The sequence below is a fragment of the Anabas testudineus genome, chromosome 16 (genome assembly GCF_900324465.2).
Source record: "Anabas testudineus chromosome 16, fAnaTes1.2, whole genome shotgun sequence".
In the NCBI taxonomy this organism is placed as follows: Eukaryota; Metazoa; Chordata; class Actinopteri; order Anabantiformes; family Anabantidae; genus Anabas; species Anabas testudineus.
In genome coordinates this window covers 11572115-11590140 of record NC_046625.1, presented here as the reverse complement: position 1 = coordinate 11590140, position 18026 = coordinate 11572115, and the positions used below count along the sequence as shown (strand labels likewise).

Below are 18026 nucleotides of genomic sequence, written 5' to 3'. Positions count from 1 at the left end.
ACGAACACTGGCTGAATAACTAAAAAATAAATATGAACACCACTCAAGGGTTAATCACCAATGTTCAATTTTACTCCAACATCGATACACTAGGCGACGCACACATTAACATGGTCGCAACGTCATCACGCTGGACGCATGGAATTGTGGGTAAAGAGGAAGACTGTTTACCATGGCGACGAGGACGCTACTGTTTCTTCATAGAAACAAAGTGCATTTGGCGCTATTTCTTTTAATGTATACACATCTACTTAACTGCCAGCAGTTTGTCATCCCCTTTACATCTCCGTCAGATTGTGGCGTCGAAGAATTTTTCGATATCTCGAGTCTGACGTGTGTGAGGTGCGGTCCCAATGAGCAACGGAGCACAACAGGTCGGCTATCACACCACATCACAAGAGCTGCTAACTAACTGTTAACGCTACTCTGCCAACAATAGGTGCTGATATCCCAGTGTTACAATTTACCTTTACCTTTAATAAGGTAACAACCCACCAACTATTTAATTAAACATCACGGAGCTGGGTAACAATATGCAGGGTATAAATGGCTAAGGTAATCAGTTCAAAACCTAGCGTTAGCTAACGTGGAAGATTTCCCACCACTGAATCCATAGTTTGAAGTTTTGGTTTTTTAGGACTAAAATCATTCTGTCTAGTATGGCAGGTCTGCACTACACAGTAGGCCAATAACTAATAGGACATTAGTAATTGTTTATTCACATTATAAATAATCTTACAGTATATTATAAATTATAATTTGCACTCCACCTTTATGTATAAGTCAACTTAAACTCTGTTTAAGATTTTCTAACTTACCTGTAATAAAAGTGACCTCCAAGAGTTTAAAGCAGAAGGACTGAAATTAAATAAAGTTTAGAATCAGTTACATCACTTGAATGCTCAGTGTTGAATAAAACATTCTAGGAAGTCCTCAATTAAGACCGAGGCCAGCATAGTTTCCATCACTTGTCCCCCTCCTTGACTTCTTTTATCCAGTAGGATACAATTCAAACATCTTACAGGTATCGTGTCTTCTCTGTTCTCTGGCGCAGTGATCCTCAACCCTGGTTCTCAAGGCACACTGTTAGATGTTACACTAGAAAACAGAGAAATAGAACAATGAAAAAATAAGTTTCATATTTCAAGATTGCCCAAGGATGACAGGAGGTTCTGGGAATTCCAGTTCACTATGCTTGCTGTCATTTGTTCTCCCTTGGATAGTTGAGAGGCCATTACCCACCCAGTACTCACGTAAAGTATAGTATGTCTAGAAAAAGAATATGTCAGCTGTTATCCATGGGTAAATCTTCAGTGTAACTTTTAGTGTTGCGGTGTTGCCAGCTGGAGACAATAGCCTTACTCACCCTGTCAGTTTGGTGGTGTTAGGGTTGCATACTTGTGGCAGAGACAGACAGTAACAATCAGGAAGGAAGATGCAATAGATATTTTTTTGATTAACTACCAGAACTCAATACTACACAACATCTTCTCATCGTGTGTCTACTAATGGTATACTGGTTCATTTCCTTTTGCAGGGCTGAGCTGTATTTGCAAAACTGGGTACCAAACCATCACCACTGATAAGGCGTCCATTACTTGTCAGCAGTGTCCCACTGACAAGCCTGTATGTACACCTTGCTATTTAGCTCTAATTCTCCCATAGATACCATTTTAATAATGCCTTGTTGACAATCAGTTTTTTCACAGGCAGTAACTAAAGACGGATTTGGGTGTATTCGCTGTCCGGGCAGCCTCAGTGATGTGGGTCAATGCCAGTGCTCATCAGGCTATATCCTGGGTGAGTAAATAATAACAGGACTAATTTATGTATGAATTCAAGAAAATAATTCAAAATAATGTTTAATATGCTTGCAGCATAGGGAGCACAGTGAGCATGCAAAGTAAATATAACCTGTTATTTTCCAGTGGAGAGAGATAACAATGGAACTCTTCTGGATGAGGCCAAGTGTGTAGTGTGTATTGGAAACAGCCCTGCTTGGTCTGTACCAAACAGCAGTGGAGACAGGTATGTAATATATGAGCTTTAATCCGCTGTTTATCACAGATCAGAGGTTACTGAGTAGGATGATATATTCAGAGCAGTAACTGTTTCAACCATATTTTGTTTTATGACAGTATAATATAACAACAAAATATAATGTTTAAAATTCACAATTTATTGCATTATTATGGATTTAAAAATGTTGAACATTAATACTTTCATTCAGAAGAGTGATTTCTACAAAGGCTGCTGTGTTTATTCAAAATCCAAACAATTAGTATATGTGTTAATGTTTTGAATGAACAAAGCAAAGGAACAATGCACAGCACATTTAAACGAGGAAACAAATATCCTGATCCTAATCAATTATGGCTTGAAGGCCAACTGCTGTAAAGAATGTAAAAGCTTAAGAACATGATTTAAATTCCTGTAACGGGTAGAATTTCTGCATTGTCTCTTCCCCCTCTGACACTACTCTATATTTTGAACACAGTTTTTTTGTTTCACCGTTCATATCTGCAGTGTATGTCTCCTATCTCCATTCCTCTGTGTTTCTGATAAGCACTTGTCCATGACCCTCATCACAAGGAGTTTATTAGTACCACGACATGTTTTCCAATTTGGTTTACTTGCAAAAAAAAAAGCATATATCTGCTATCTTTAAGCTATATATCGCTTTCATTTTAAACTACTGGTGTTAAGTGTGAAGAAATGCTGGCTTGATTACAGTTATTTTTATATGATATGTAAGGGATAGAACTGTCTTTCAGATGTGAGAGATGTCAGGCTTCCTTCATTACCACATCTTGTGAGTGTAACCCCCCTAACGTCCTGGTGAGTTCAGCCAACCCTCTACCCTCAGTGCCCTCTCAGACATCATTCACACACTATTCAGTAACAAACTCATAGAACACATGTACCATCAATGCCTGGTATGTGATCTTCCAGGGGGGAGGATTATGTTTCCCTTCAGACACCCTGTCCACGAATGTGAATCCCAGTGTCAACTATGCTCAGTTGGTGAGTATCATTCTCCTTACTCACTTACTCATTAAATGTTCTGTTAATGTGTTATGACTTGTTTTCTGTTCCCCTCCACTTACAGAAGTTCAGTGTCCAATCTGCCTGGTTTGTGAAAAACCTCTACTCCTCATCAGCAGCATGCCTTGTATGTCAATGTCTGTTGTTTACTTGAAAAAAAATCTTTATCTAATGTTGGAAACCAATTCTAATTCTTGCCACAACCACACATTGACAAAAATGCTGTGATTATTATTGAGAATGCTAATCTATACTGTTACAGAGAAACATACTTGCATATCAGGATGTTATATCTAAACATGAAGGTTTTCCATATATTCGCAATAATATTAACTGTAGTTAATCCTAAACTACATTTAATAAATAACCACATTTTAAATAAACAAATGAAAAGTATTGCTCTCTAGTTTCAACAACTCTTGAAAGAGATTGTTTTGCATAATGACAACTATGCCACCATCTATTGGGGCATTAGGATTTTTCTTAGATGTTTTTATTTGTGATTTGGTGGTGTATGTAACCAAGTGCTGTGCTCACAGGCCTACTCCAACCTGACAGCATGCCAGGCTCTTGGGAACATGTGTGTGATGAACATGCACTCTTTCAGTGGCCTGTCCACTGATGCCTGTGGCCTCTTTAACACCATATTCAGATCAAGGGCTGCTGCAGGCTCAACACAAGATATTTCCTACTGGTAATCAATTCTGTAAAGGTGTTTTATAATCTACAAAAGTAATTCAGTTCCACCTGGAGTGGAGATTAAGCACTTTTATGACTTGGTCTCCAGGAGAGCTAATCTTCCATGGCTTTACTATGGTGAAGAACCAGGACTGGCCAGTCGAGTGCTTCAGACTAGTCCTGTTCCTATTGGATTCAGTTTCAGAGGAACAAACAAGGTAGGTAATAAACTTCAAGCACAGTAAAAAAATAAATAAATAAAAAAATTTAAATATAAACACTGTAAAATAATACTTTCACTTCATGATACATCAAATTCTTTCCTGAGACAGTATGGAAAACTTACTAATTGGCATATTCTGTTTGTTTCATAGAACACTAACATAAGGCTGGTTGCTGCTGTTTATAATGTCAGAGGAGAGTTCCTCAGATGGGAGAAAGTTGGAGGAGGTAACCTTCAGGTAAGATGTCAAATGCTACGACAAATAGTGTTGCTATTGACTAAATTAAATATTTTTTCATGTGATTCATACAAAGAATGAAAATATGCAAATACTCTGCATCACCTGTCTTCATTTCTTTTAGCTTTGTCCAGAAACTGTCACTAAACAGGCAGCAGCCTTTAGCTTCGGAACTGCTTATCGAGAAAATGTGAGTGTTACTTGTTTCATTTAGCTAAACTTTTTCTCCTATAATCCTAAATTGTGTTACAAGCTGTGTGTGTGTGTGTGTGTGTGTGTGTGTGTGTGTGTGTGTGTGCGTGTGTGTGTGTGTGTGCGTGTGTGTGTGTGTGTGTGTGTGTGCGCGTGTAGTGTGATCTCTCAGTAGCACAGCTGTTGAGTGCACATCCCGAACCCTTGTTCTACGATTTGTTTATGGACCTTGGTGGAGAAAAGAACAGAAAACTTCTCCCCCTGCCCACACTAGTGTATAACCAGCAATACAATGGACGATTCATCAACCAAGGTGAAACGTTTTTCAGAGCCTTATTGTGTAGATGTGTGTGTGCATGCGTGAGCATTACTTTAACATAGCGTACTTTGTCTTGGTACAGACAGCATGAAGGACTGGTACTTGTCTCGTCGGATATTTCTTGTCGACACACTGAGTGGAAGGGAGAACAGCCTGAGTTCCCTGCCTAAAGTCATACGTGTGGTCAGCAGTGTCAAAATTAGGTGAGAACCCAATGTGCAGACCACCATCATGTACAATAAAAAAAGTGAAATCTTGCTTTTATAAAGTGACAAAGTTGTTTTTATATCAAATTTATGTGTTCGGTAGGTTCCTGTTGGTTCCACGAACCCGTGAAGGACAGGTTTACCCCCCTCTAATGATTGTGACCTACAGTGATGTTCCCATCACGGATATCAACACTCAAACTGTGTCTGTGAGTTGGTTGCATGGGCACACACACACACACACACTTGTCTTTTTATAGTGGTGAGGACCCTTATTAGTGCAATGCTAAATGCCTAATCCTTAGCCATTTAGTTGCCTTAAGATTGCATTTCCTAGCTGCCGAGTGTTGGCTTATATTGTGTACTTACTTATCTGTGTCTAGACAACATTTACTGTGGAGTATGAGATGGATCAGAGTGAGGCTCGCCTAAAGACGGATGTGAGTACTACTATGAATTAAACATTCAGACGTTTTTCTGCATCCCTGATGCTTTTCACTGTTTACATGATACTGTTTACATGTCATACACTGATACAGTATTATGTGCAATTCTGACGTTCTTTCATTTATAGACTGCTCTAGGTGTAATGGGTGGTGTGGCCGTGCTGTACTCTCTAATTAAAACAATCAGCTGGAAGAGAAGAATTGCCTATCCGATCATTGATTTGGAGGTACCGCGTCTTTAACATGTCAAAATTAAACCAAATCAATTTGCACACTTTGAAAGTAATGTTGGTGTTTCCCTCCTCCTGCCTCAGACTATGCTGAAGTTTTTCCTTTTTTATGCTGGAGATTTGGCCAATGTTTTCTTTGCCGTCACTGTGGGAACTGGACTTTATTGGCTAATCTTTTACAAGGTCAGTCTCTTTGCCTTTATTTATTGGCCTTTCTCGAGTAGAGATGAATCTCATACTTAAGATCTTTAATATTTTTATTCTTTCTGTATTTCCTCCTTTTTTTATTTTCCAAACACAAGCAGTGTTTTGTTTTGTTGTTTTTGTCTTTGCATCTTAATACTCTTAATATTTTTTTTTCTCTCTGCACTCTTTAGACGCTAAAGGCAAGTCTTTTTCCTCCTTTACCTTCATTGCTTGCGCTTTTTTTTAAGTGCACACTGTGTATTTAGGTGTGATTGTTATCAACTGCTTTCTGGGATTTATTTGTTCATGTGTTTGTTTAGGCCCAACAGTATGTATCAGTGCTGTTACCACTGCCTGCGCAGGAGGAGCAGTTTGTTACGTATATTGGTTGTGCCTTCGCGCTCAAGGTTAGACACCTAATGAACCGAGTTAAAAATCAGCACTATTATTTTTGAAAGCTAGGTGGTGTGCTTCTATTAGGAATGGTGAAAATGTTTTTTCCATGTATTTGTATCCAGGCTGTTCAGTTTCTCCACAAGCTGATCAATCAGGTGTCAGTGGATGTATTCCTTATTGACTGGGAGAGGCCACGAAGCAAAGCTAGCAGGACCGTGCATGGTACAAATATGTTTACTCTGAGCTCAAACTTTGTAGCTGCCACAATAAGTAATTATTCAGCAGTTTTATTCTATTCACCACATTCACTTCTGTTTCAGCTGCTGGCGAGCCAAAACGTGACCCTTCTCCTGTCAGCATCTGGAGGACCTTCTTTGTGGCCAATGAATGGAACGAGATCCAGACCATCCGCAAGATCAGCCCAATATTTCAAATCATGGCTGTGCTCTTCTTTCTTGAAGTACATCTTACACCAACACATACATTCAGCTTATGTTATGTCTCTTTTTCTCATTGCTGACATGTTACCCTGTATTATTCAGGTGTTAGGTTTCTCTAACCTGGCCCTGAGGGACCCCTGGTCAACTTTACAACGCTCCTCACAGGCATATACACCGTCATATAGCTTGACACTGCGCTACGGTCTGGCAGCCACTCTGTGGCTGTGTATTGGACTTCTGCAGGTGAAACATATTTCTTCTTTTCTGACTTCCCTTTAACCTCTCACCTCTACCTCTCTTTCCTAAGAAATTAGGTAAATATACAGTATAAGTGTGGAGAGCTCATTTAAAACTAATAATTTAATCCTACAGGTGATTTTTTTCACTGTATTTTATGAGCACTTTGTGGAGGACAAAATCCGTCAGTTTGTAGACCTCTGCTCCATCAGCAATGTGAGTAGCATTGTGTATATTATACAATAAATCATTTATCTGTAATGTTTTACATAATGCAAGTATATTTTTCAAGTCAGATTTTATTTACATAGCCCAATATCACATATTTCCTATGTTTCTCTATAGATTTCTGTACTACTGTTAACTCACCGTTGTTTTGGCTACTACATCCATGGACGTTCAGTACATGGGCATGCGGATACAAACATGGAGGAGATGAACAACAATCTGAAGAGAGAAGCTGTATGCACACCGACAGACTACATGTTGTGTGTTAGAATATTATTGTATATTTTGTGACATTGCTTTTTTCTTCCCTTTTGTCTTTTTTGTCACAAGGAGTCCCTGTGTGGCCAAAGAGGGCTGCTTCCCAATACAGATGTCCAGACATTTCAGGTGTCTCTCACCAGCCGTCTGCGGTCACAGTATGACAGGATACGGGAGACCCTCAAGGTGTGTACTTGACTCTTTCATGTTTATTACTCCCTCACAAAGTATCTGAACTCCCTGTGTCCTGTTTAAACAGTGAATTTTTCCCTGTGTTGCAGAAAAACGCCCCAACACGGTTAATAGACTCATCGTCCAACAACTCGTTTGAGCACAACATTAGAGCCTACTACACCATGAACCACTTCCTGGGATCCATTATAGACCATGTTAGTACAAATTTACATACTGATGTATATTGTTATTGTTAGACTGTAAAGAGTGAGTTGTTTTTAAAATATTTTTAAGCTTGATTTGTCTCCTATGTAACACTGTTTACCTTAGGCCCACCCTGATATGGACTATATAGTGAGGGACAAGCTGGTGTTTGAGAGGGTATTAGGGATGGAGTTCCTTGAACCGAATGACAAAAGTATCTTCTACAATGGTAATGACACAGAGACCTTGGCACAGAGACTTGATTATTTGTTTAAACTATGTGTACTTTATGTATACTTATATTTTTCTGTAATGTCTTTATGTGTTTTTCATTGCAGACAATGCCCACTCCTTTAGCGATGTACTATTCTATGGAAACGAAGCCACATTACTGATCTTTGACACTTTGTTCTTCTGTGTCGTTGACCTCGGATCTCAGAGCTTTGTTCTCGCTGCTGTGCTTACATACGTGCAGCAAATGGTCAGTATTTGGTGTGTATACAGTATGTTACCTTCACCATGCTAAGAACAACGTGCATTGAAAAGCATGTCATTTATTACAGATATTCCGCTTGATCCGCAACATTCTTGGAAGGAAGAACCTCGTCAACAAGACTCTTGTGGATGAGAGATTTTTGATATAAAATTCCAAGTACTTGTCAGTGTCAGTTCTGTTTAGTGGCATTTCTCTAAAATATGCTTTCTGTTCACAGCTTGGGCAGCTATTTTGTACTTTTTCTTACATGTACAGCATTTCCACTGGTGTTCTATGATGTAAATATATTTTTTATATTAATGTTTTTATTGATTAAAATGTTAAGTCAGAGTTGTTTTGTGTTATTTTCTTTATTATTATTAAACATAATTTCTCCACGTTTGAAACAAATGCAGTATTTTTATCCTTTTTTAGGATAAAAAAGGATTTATATCCTTATTCATTCTATGATGAAGAAAAACAGTTATTGCAGTTGAAAATGTGCCTGATATTTATTTTAATATATATTTAGCAACCATCAGAAGTGTAGCTATACAGTTTATACCGTGATACCTATTCCTTTAACATTTTTATTTCTGAGTCTATTAGGCCATTGTGGACAATGCTCTAAAACTTTGAGAAATACTTCATGATGGCATTTCTTTTTTTTATATATATATATATATGAATTTTACATTACCCAAAATGGATATTACTGTTATTTTCTGCAGTAACATGTTTAACTAGTTTTATTCTTGTACGTACATATATTTTTATATGATAGTGTTTATATCCTACATCTTCAACATATATCCTACTTACTCCTTACTAATGCTTTATTCCTTGCTCATAATCATAATGATCAAGGTAACTATAAATGTCAATGTAAGATTTTAACTTTAATGTTAATCATTATCTCCATTTTGTCTTAATTGTTGTGTATTTAATTGTTCTGCTTTTATACTTATTTCTCAGTATTGCTGTGTATTTGTGGAGCAAATAGCAAAACAAATTTTATGTGTTTGCATAATGGGCTGTTAACAGGTTCTGATCTGGAGGAGAGGTCAGTCACCAGCCTGTCTTTAAAGGAAGCCAGCTCCGTTATCTCTATTACTCTATTACTAATATTTACACTTGTTACAAATAACTCTTACGAATTGTACAATTTTTTTTCGTAGTGGAAAATAATAGAACAAACATTGACATGACACTTTCTGACCACTTATGTGTGTAAATAGGAGTTTTATTTTGAAAGGCTGCTGTTGTCGTACGCAAGGAGGTGTCGTGACGTCATGGCGTCTGTGTGGCCTCAGCCAATCGGCGTGCAGATTGCGCTGCGGCGCTGAGACAGACCGGAGGGTTGGTTTTAAAGCAATGAACTTCAACAACTTCTTCACGTCCGTCGGTTAAGGTGAGTCTGAATTGTGCTCCGCTTTCACAGTTTCCGTACATACGGCTGAGTCTAGACGTTTTAGAGGTTTCACCGGGCGCACTGAGGTCTCATGAAAGCGGACTGTACCCAGTTGGACGATAGATGGTGGGTGTAACCCTGACACCACCACAGTCGCTGCTGTGTTAGCATAGATTTGGCAGCTCGGCTTGGTTCACTGACGTACGTCGGATCCGTCTGAAAGCTTAATCTGATAATTATCTGTTAACGTGATGTAGTTGCACCGTTTGGTAGCTTAACTGAGCTCTGAGCCGCATCTTCGTTGTTGCAAGTCCGGCGAGCTGCTTATGGTTTGCAGACTTTGCTGCTAGCTAGGAGAGGCTAGTGATGTCAACAAACATGGCAACTTTCTTGCAGCGCTAAACTGGGAGGGTCCTTTGTGGTAAGTCTGACTCACACTCTGTTTGAGTTTGGGGGGTGTTTCTGGCTGTCCAGCTTGTTGCAACACAACGGGGTCCCTTTTTAGGATATTTTCACTAAAACCTTTGCGCATCCTTCTCTAGCACCAGACTGTCTGAACTGATGTCATTCCGGGGGCTGCAGAGATATTCAAATCATGCAGCGATGACAAAATCTATGGAGAGACACCGTCTTGCTTTAGTTCACTAGGTCATGACCAGACAGAAGATTTCTCAGGACCCAAATGTCAGGGCTATGCTATTTTTGGCAGGGCGTGCAGCACTGCTGACCTGATGTTGGGGAAGAGTGTAGAGTTACAACTTCAGCCAGACACCAGTGCATGCTCTGGTGGTGCTATCACATATTTTCTCCACTTCAGGACATTATACTAGGACCTATTACTCTTCCCTACTATCTGGTCATTTAAAGTTCACTTCAAGACTGACTTGACTTGACCTGCCACAGGCTGGAGGGGAAACAAGGTTTACCTGCCAATAACAGGGTTTCAGTGACCATGCTTTTTTTTTGCCTTACACTTATATTTTAAGATTAATGGCCTCAGATCTATTTCACCATACGGAACTTACATTAAGATAAATCTAATATTAGGCTCAATATCCAGGGAGCTGAAATAGGGTGGATGTTTTCAGAAGAAGTTTTCACAGAGCCAGTGCAACAAGCAGTTAATGAACAACCAGTTGAAGCGACTCTTATATGTGAACAGTAGCCAGCAGGGATGGAGCCAAATACCAAAGCTTGACTACTATTGAAATATTCAGGTGTCATAGTTAAATGACAAGTTATTGGCTCATTTACTGTTGTTATTCAGCTTATTTTTCAGCTTTAGGCCTTGCTGTTGTCAACATGTTCCAATCTCAAAACCTCATGACATTATCTCTTTCTGTTTGCACAGTGTTTGCTTAATGGTGCATTAAGAGTACAGTCTGTTCTCATTAGATTAGTGCATTTGGTTAAAAGTACATGAAGCTGCTGCTTTTTGAGGCTCCTCTGAGCTCTTTGTGAATTTGCCTTCTCATTAGGTGTCTGTATACGTCAGTGGTGTGCAGTTTGTGTATGCCTGCAGTGCACTGTTGGATATGCCCATGACATCTCAGCTGCTCAGGGGTTTGCCCCGTACCAAGGTCTTGGCCTCCAGTCTGTTACCATGTCAACAACACCATTCGCAGTTAGCGCCCATCACTCACCGACCTGCCTCAAAACGTCCGTCTCACGTGTGGCTGAGTCAACAGCACTCAAGAAGTTACCAGACAACTTCGGTGCTCTGCAGCTACATCCTCACACCTCCGCAGGTCAACTCCATTCTCAAAGCCAACGAGTACAGCTTCAAGGTTTGTGAGTCATCCATAAAAACACTTCTCACCATCAGCACATTTAAGTATATATCTCACACTTTGTGTGTGTTTTGGTTCTAGGTGCCAGAGTTTGATGGGAAGAATGTGTCATCAGTGATGGGTTTTGAGAGCAATCAGCTACCAGCCAACGCTCCAATAGAGGACCGTCGCAGTGCAGCCACTTGCCTGCAGACACGAGGAATGCTGCTGGGTGTGTTTGATGGCCATGCTGGTTGTGCCTGTGCACAGGTAAAGCTGACTGTGTTGTTGTACTTGACATATTTATTGCTGTAGTTCTAGCTTAAAAATAAAAAAAATTATGTGTTTCTGATTCAGTGATTTAAGAGGCTTCCTACTTTTTGGAGTATGATGAATCCAAAGAAATTGTGCTGGTTAATCCAACACCCAGTTATCAGGCCTCACTAATATGCTGGCAGGTTGATTATAGATATTGATTTAATGGCCTGTCCACAGATTTATTATTTGGAGCATAACTATAGATTCAAACCAATTTACAACTAAATTTCTTTTGGATATTCTAACTTTCTTCCTTTTCTAAATTATTAATCATTTACTGTCACACATGTACTTGTGTATACCATATCATCCACCTCTTTGAGCGTCTTACTGTGCAAACTTGCTAAATGCTGTATTTCTGTCACTTTAAACCTACAGAGGATTCTGTGCTTTTTTTGTATATATTTTGTTGCATTCTTTTTTCAAAGGAATTGACATTTCCATCTCTCCCCCTCTTTACCAGGCCCTAAGTGAAAGGTTGTTTTACTACATAGCAGTGTCTTTGCTGCCTCACGATTCTCTGTGCGAGCTTGAGGCAGCCGTGGAAGCTGGCAGAGCCCTCAGTCCCATCTTACAGTGGCACAAACACCCCAACGACTACTTCAGCAGAGAGGCTCAGAATCTATACTTCAATAGCCTGCGAACCTACTGGCAAGAGTTAATAGATCTAACAAGGTGAGGATCAGATAATAAAGCATTTTCTGTCTGTTCCTTAGCTTTTGTCAATATTTTGAATTGGACTTGGTGGCATCTTCACCTGTACCTTGTAACCTCATACCCACATCAACACTGGCCTGGCTGTTGTTTTGCCAACATAGTGTTGTTGCTTGTCTCTGTTTTCAACCTATTCTAACTCTCTCTCTCTCTCACTCCATTTTCAGCCCAGGCGAGGTTCCAGACACCCGTGAGGCCTTGCAGAGTGCCTTCAAGAGACTGGACCAAGACATTTCTTTGGAGGCTCAGGTACCTTGTGCTGTCTTAATGTGAAACAGTGATGTTGGTTCATGTTAAAACATCTTGTTGTAATAAGTTAATCAGATCTTTAGTATTGTAGAGTAAAATCTGGATTTTACTCAGCAAGTTCATCTAGTGAAATAGGCTCTGGGAGAATGCTGCCCCCACCCAAGTCACTCCCTACATCGAGCCTCAGTCTCTTTTACTCACCTACACTTGGCTAATTTTAGGTAACTGAAGTTGCCATTGTAAGGCTCTTTCAGCTTTTTCCATGTGTCTCAATTTCCCCTTTTTACATATGCGCCTAATTTTAACACTGCTCTATGTAAAATCAATGCAAATGAAAACTTAATCTGCCACTTGACAGGCAGCACAGTGTGATATTTCAACAGGCATTTTGCATAAAAATTCAGAGCATGCATTATCTCTACATGTGCTGCAAGGCTCAATATCAATAATAAAGTCTGAATCAATCCTGAATGGAGGTTCACTGTAGTATTTTGCCATTCAGGTTGGCGATCCAAATGCTTACCTTCACTACTGGGTTCTGAGAGTGGCCTTCTCTGGAGCAACAGCCTGTGTGGCTCATGTCGATGGATCAGACCTGTATGTGTAATACATGATACAAAATACATACATGTTTTTCTTGTCTCAAAAAGTGCTCCTGAAAAGTGTATCTTTTTTTTTTTTTTCTCAATTTCTGAAGGTTTATTGCCAACGCAGGAGATGCTCGGGCAGTTCTGGGGGTGCAGGAGGAGGATGGTTCATTCAGTGCTCTCACATTATCCAACGACCACAATGCCCAGAATGAGGATGAGGTGGCTCGGATTCGGGGCGAACACCCTCCATCAGAGAGAAAAACTGTCATACGACAGGTACTACATCTACTAATAAGCACACCATGGCTGTTACCACAGCATTCACTTAGATCTTATCGTCTTTTTCTTTACCGTCAGGACCGGCTGCTGGGACTCCTTATGCCGTTCCGTGCGTTTGGGGATGTGAAATTCAAGTGGAGTATTGAGCTGCAGAAGCGTGTGCTTGAGTCTGGACCCGATCAGCTCCATGAAAATGAGCACACAAAGTTTATCCCCCCGAACTATCACACCCCCCCATACCTGACAGCTGGGCCAGAGATCACGTACCACAAACTGCGGCCACAGGATCGCTTCATGGTGAGAGAATGGGCACAGTCAACACTTAAATCTGCAAAACGTTCCACTTTTCAGTGCCAGTATTTGCCACAACACACGTTTTGATTTATTTTGGTAAATTTGCTTTTGTTTTCTGTCTCTTGCTGCAGGTAATTGGTTCTGACGGACTGTGGGAAACCCTCCACAGACAAGAAGTGGTTCGTATTGTGGGGGAGTATTTAACAGGTGTTCACCAGCGTCAGCCTCTCAAGGTCGGAGGCTACAGGGTCACCCTGGGTCAAATGCAGGCACTGCTCGAGGAGAGGAAAGCACGTGTTTCATCAGCTTTTGAGGATCAGAACTCAGCAACCCACCTGATGCGCCACGCGGTGGGAAACAACGAGTTTGGCACGGTGGACCACGAGAGACTGTCGAAAATGCTGTCTCTGCCCGAAGAGCTGGCTCGCATGTACCGTGATGACATCACCATTATCATTGCTCAGTTCAATCCTCATGTGATTGGAGTGCAGAGACAGCAAGGACAGTCTTGAGCTGTATAAAAACCGTCCACTGGTGTCAATTCTGATGAAAATACACACGCAAGGGCCATTCACACATACAGATTCATCGTGAATGAAATGCAGCTTTGCAGCAGAGCGCCCCCTGTGGAGTTCGACATATTTAAAAAGAGCGGAGCAGTGCTGTGGGGGAAAGTTGAGAAAGGCTCTTTATGCAAATATCCCCTGTTGCAAAGAGTGACAGCCGGGCAAACACGATCATCTTGATTCCAGTGGAAACAGGGATGTTTGCTACGCCACTCAACAAAGAGAAGAAACTTGTTGAGACAGAATGGAGGAAAAGCTGCTCGTTGCCATCTTCCCAATTCTCTAATGTGTTATATTGAAACAACAACAAAAAAAAAAAAGATTCCCCTGAACTGCTTTGTATCCGTATGTGTGAATGCAACATTAAACTACGCATAAGCACACTCTGTGGACAAGCAGGCCATGCTAGGAAACATCTGTCCAGCAGTTTGAATGAATTAGTTTTAACTAGTTTATGTAAAGAATTTCTATGTTTGTATAGAGTGTTATAGAAAATCCAGTTCTTTAAGAAGCCCACATATTTCTGTTAACAACTGGATCCAGATTTTATTTATCCTGCCAATATTCACCGGCACTATTTTATGCTTCTTTTCATGGCTGATAAGACGCTGTTACAAACTGGTTTGTTTGTTTGTTTGTTTGTTTGTTTGTTTTTTGCCAGACGTTTCAACCTTCTTGTCTCTTGGGGTGAAATTATTGTCATTCCAAGGAGGGTAAAGGTTGGAACTTTATAAGTAACGAGGCCTTGCAGGACTGAACTGACCTGCTTATTCTTGATGCAGACTCAAAACTAGGCTGCGTCATATTAGCTTTCTCTAACAATAACTCTCTGTGTCTGTTGTCTCATTTTGGTATTAGGATCGCTCTCTGTCACTTCCTGCATCTGAAGGATGTACGTTGTGACAGGGGACTCTTGCATGTTTTTGTTTTTTTTAATTCTATGTGTGTGTCCTCTGTGTGCATACACATGTGCTCTGTATACCTGCAGTATTTAGATTATAATGAACTACAGCACATTGAATTTCGAGTGAAACAGTGACAAAAATGTGGGTTTTGAGCTTTAATGTGTTTATACCGGAGACCTTCAAGGACATTCTTCAGTTCTGTAAAGTGATGTGATCCAGCTGCCCACAACTCAAGTTTTGAGCTGGCAGCAAATTGAAATGAGGGAAATCAAGTAGTTGGGAGTACACATCAAGGGAGTGCACATTAAACAAAACGACCCAACTGTCCATGAGTCATGAACTGAATGAATCACCACAGGAAGAGTTATATATTTCCATTGTTTCTCCTTTGACACTGTAACTTAATTATTGGCTTGTTGTGGAAAGAAGTCAAGTATTAACCATTTTACAGCACTGCTTTGCCTGGAGGGACAGTAGGTTCAACATCAGTATGTCTGTTTGTCAGCCTCTAAGCAAACATGCTGAATGACCTTTACCTCAGTTTTGACATCTGGTTACAGATATGAAGTTGAAGTGGTTGGAATAAAATGTGTGATAAGTGTGATTTGTGGGGTTAAAACGGAGACATCTTCCCTTATTTAAAATGGTGAACATTGCAGCAGAGCGCTCACTCTCCCGATACTCTCCAGGTAAACACTAATCACTGTGACATGGCTGTGTGTTTAAGTGTATTTGTGCCCAAATGAATGAGCAGGCTGTACATTTGAAAGAAGCTGCTTTGAGTATTGAAGGTTATTTATTCAGCTATAGCAATATGTTACATGTTTCTCTACAGCTGTACATATAAATTGTAACTTATGTGGGTTAAGTTTTGTATATGAAATGGTTAATAAATCTCTGAATACACACCACCTGGGCTGTTGTTTGTGCTTTTGTTGACAAAAGCCGCCCTGCAGTGAACATGAAGTCCCACTAACCTACAAACACCTGGGAGGTTACTGTGCTTCAGGCTTGTCACTGCAACCTTGGCTCGTGAAGCGGCGGTTGTCACCACCGAGTACACGAGTGGGTTCAGTGTTACGTGGACTTCACACCACAAACAGTGCAGTGACTCCTGTGAAGTTTCTGTTGTGATGCAGTTCATCACCACTAGGTGATGCTGCAGTATGACAGAAGGAGGTTAAACTGACACAAACCAGTTCTGGAAAAGTGCTGCCATTAACTTGACATTTTGTGAAACAGCTGTAACCTGTGTAATATATGTGTAAATGAAATGGTTAGTTAAATGCAGTACTATAACAAATATTAAATATTACACTTTTCCTTGTCCACCACTCTGACTATAATATGGAGTTAATTCATGTATTTGTCAATAACGCCTCCTGTGGGCATGTATAAATGGAGACTGCTGTATAAACAAGTCAGTCATGATAAAATAATAAAAACACACTCATATAAATATGTCTTTGTAAGAGAATTTATCAAATAAACATCATCATATCTTTAATATAATTTTACATGAAAGGTTTTATAACCTGTTAATATTTATGGATAATGAATGATAAATAGGAGTTTCAAGTTAAGCCACATTTCTCTGAGTGAAAACAATAAAAGTACTAATGACTTTGATCCTGATTTCAAAATATAAAGTGTCGTTGCATCACTCAACTTCAATAGAGTTTCAGCTGACATACACACATTCTCACATTATCCTGAAGAATTTTTTACTTTATACACCGAGCTCCTCTCCTCTCCTCTCCTCTCCTCTCCTCACCTCTCCTCTCCTCTCCTCTCCTCTCCTCTCCTCTCCTCTCCTCTCCTCTCCTCTCCTCTCCTCTCATGTCATTAACCTTGTGTAGTGTTGCCTTCTCCTCTTTGTTTCCCTCTCTCTGTACTTTTCTGCAGGTATCCTCGACCTCGGAGCTGTATACCTCCAGGGTGCAGTTACTGGCCCTACCGACCTGCCCAATGTTTTTTTCTGTTTGTTGTTCTCCTCACGCTGCCCTGCCTACTCTTGTAAGTTGCTTTGGATAAAATCATCTGCGAAATGACTAAATGTAATGGTGCTATACAAATAAAATTGATCTGAATTGAATTGAAGCTGGGAATTCATCTTCCCCTGAATCACTGCAAACTGGCCAGGCCTGATGCAGCAAAGCAGGTTTAAATCATGATGTTTTCTTCATCATACTTTACAGTTGGGATGATGTTTTCATGATGATATGCAGTGACCTTTTTACACCAGATGTAGTGCTGTGAGTTCTTTCCAAATAGTTCAATATAGTTTAATCAGTCCACAAAACATTTTGCCAATACTACTGTGGAGTGTTAATGTGCTCTTTGGCAAACAGTGTTCTTTTTAGTAAGCAGCAGCTTCCTTCATGGTGTCCTGTCGCAGACACCCTGCTTGTTCAATGTTTTACCTACTGTAGACTCATGAACACAGGTGTTAGCCAGTTCTAATGATGCCTTCAAATCTTTTTCTGTCACTCTGGGTTGTTTCTTTACCTCATTGATGAGTGTTTGTTGTGCTCTTTTGACTGGCCTCCCACTTCCTGATAAAGTAGCCACAGTCTCAAAGTGTCTCTATTTGTAGATTGTTCCTCCAACTGTAGACTGGTGAAGACTTTGACATCACTTTGTAACTTAACTTCAAGGGTTCACATACATTTTTCCACTTGCACTGTGAGGTTTTTATGGTTGTTCTTAATGAAGAAATAAAAGATCTGATTTTTTTGTGGTATTATTTCAGGCAC

General features: G+C 40.1%; 2 protein-coding genes across 2 annotated transcripts; both read left to right on the top strand.

Moving 5' to 3' along the window:
• The first annotated feature begins 163 nt into the window (after nt 1-163).
• tmem67 (transmembrane protein 67) lies at nt 164-8519 on the top strand. Its single transcript, XM_026369897.1, has 28 exons — nt 164-374; nt 1538-1626; nt 1710-1800; nt 1929-2028; nt 2775-2838; nt 2953-3024; nt 3110-3172; nt 3585-3739; nt 3833-3941; nt 4098-4184; nt 4309-4374; nt 4536-4689; nt 4778-4898; nt 5005-5110; nt 5285-5341; nt 5476-5574; nt 5662-5760; nt 6084-6170; nt 6282-6381; nt 6480-6619; nt 6702-6842; nt 6972-7052; nt 7182-7298; nt 7395-7508; nt 7604-7711; nt 7827-7929; nt 8039-8181; nt 8264-8519. The coding sequence occupies exons 1-28, from the start codon at nt 173-175 to the stop codon at nt 8342-8344; spliced, it is 2949 nt and encodes a 982-aa protein (XP_026225682.1). The 5' UTR covers nt 164-172; the 3' UTR covers nt 8345-8519.
• Nucleotides 8520-9507: 988 nt separating this feature from the next.
• Nucleotides 9508-16171, top strand: pdp1 (pyruvate dehyrogenase phosphatase catalytic subunit 1). Its single transcript, XM_026372897.1, has 9 exons — nt 9508-9586; nt 11065-11373; nt 11458-11625; nt 12137-12348; nt 12555-12636; nt 13139-13233; nt 13334-13502; nt 13584-13802; nt 13931-16171. The coding sequence occupies exons 2-9, from the start codon at nt 11122-11124 to the stop codon at nt 14309-14311; spliced, it is 1578 nt and encodes a 525-aa protein (XP_026228682.1). The 5' UTR covers nt 9508-9586; nt 11065-11121; the 3' UTR covers nt 14312-16171.
• Nucleotides 16172-18026: the final 1855 nt, after the last annotated feature.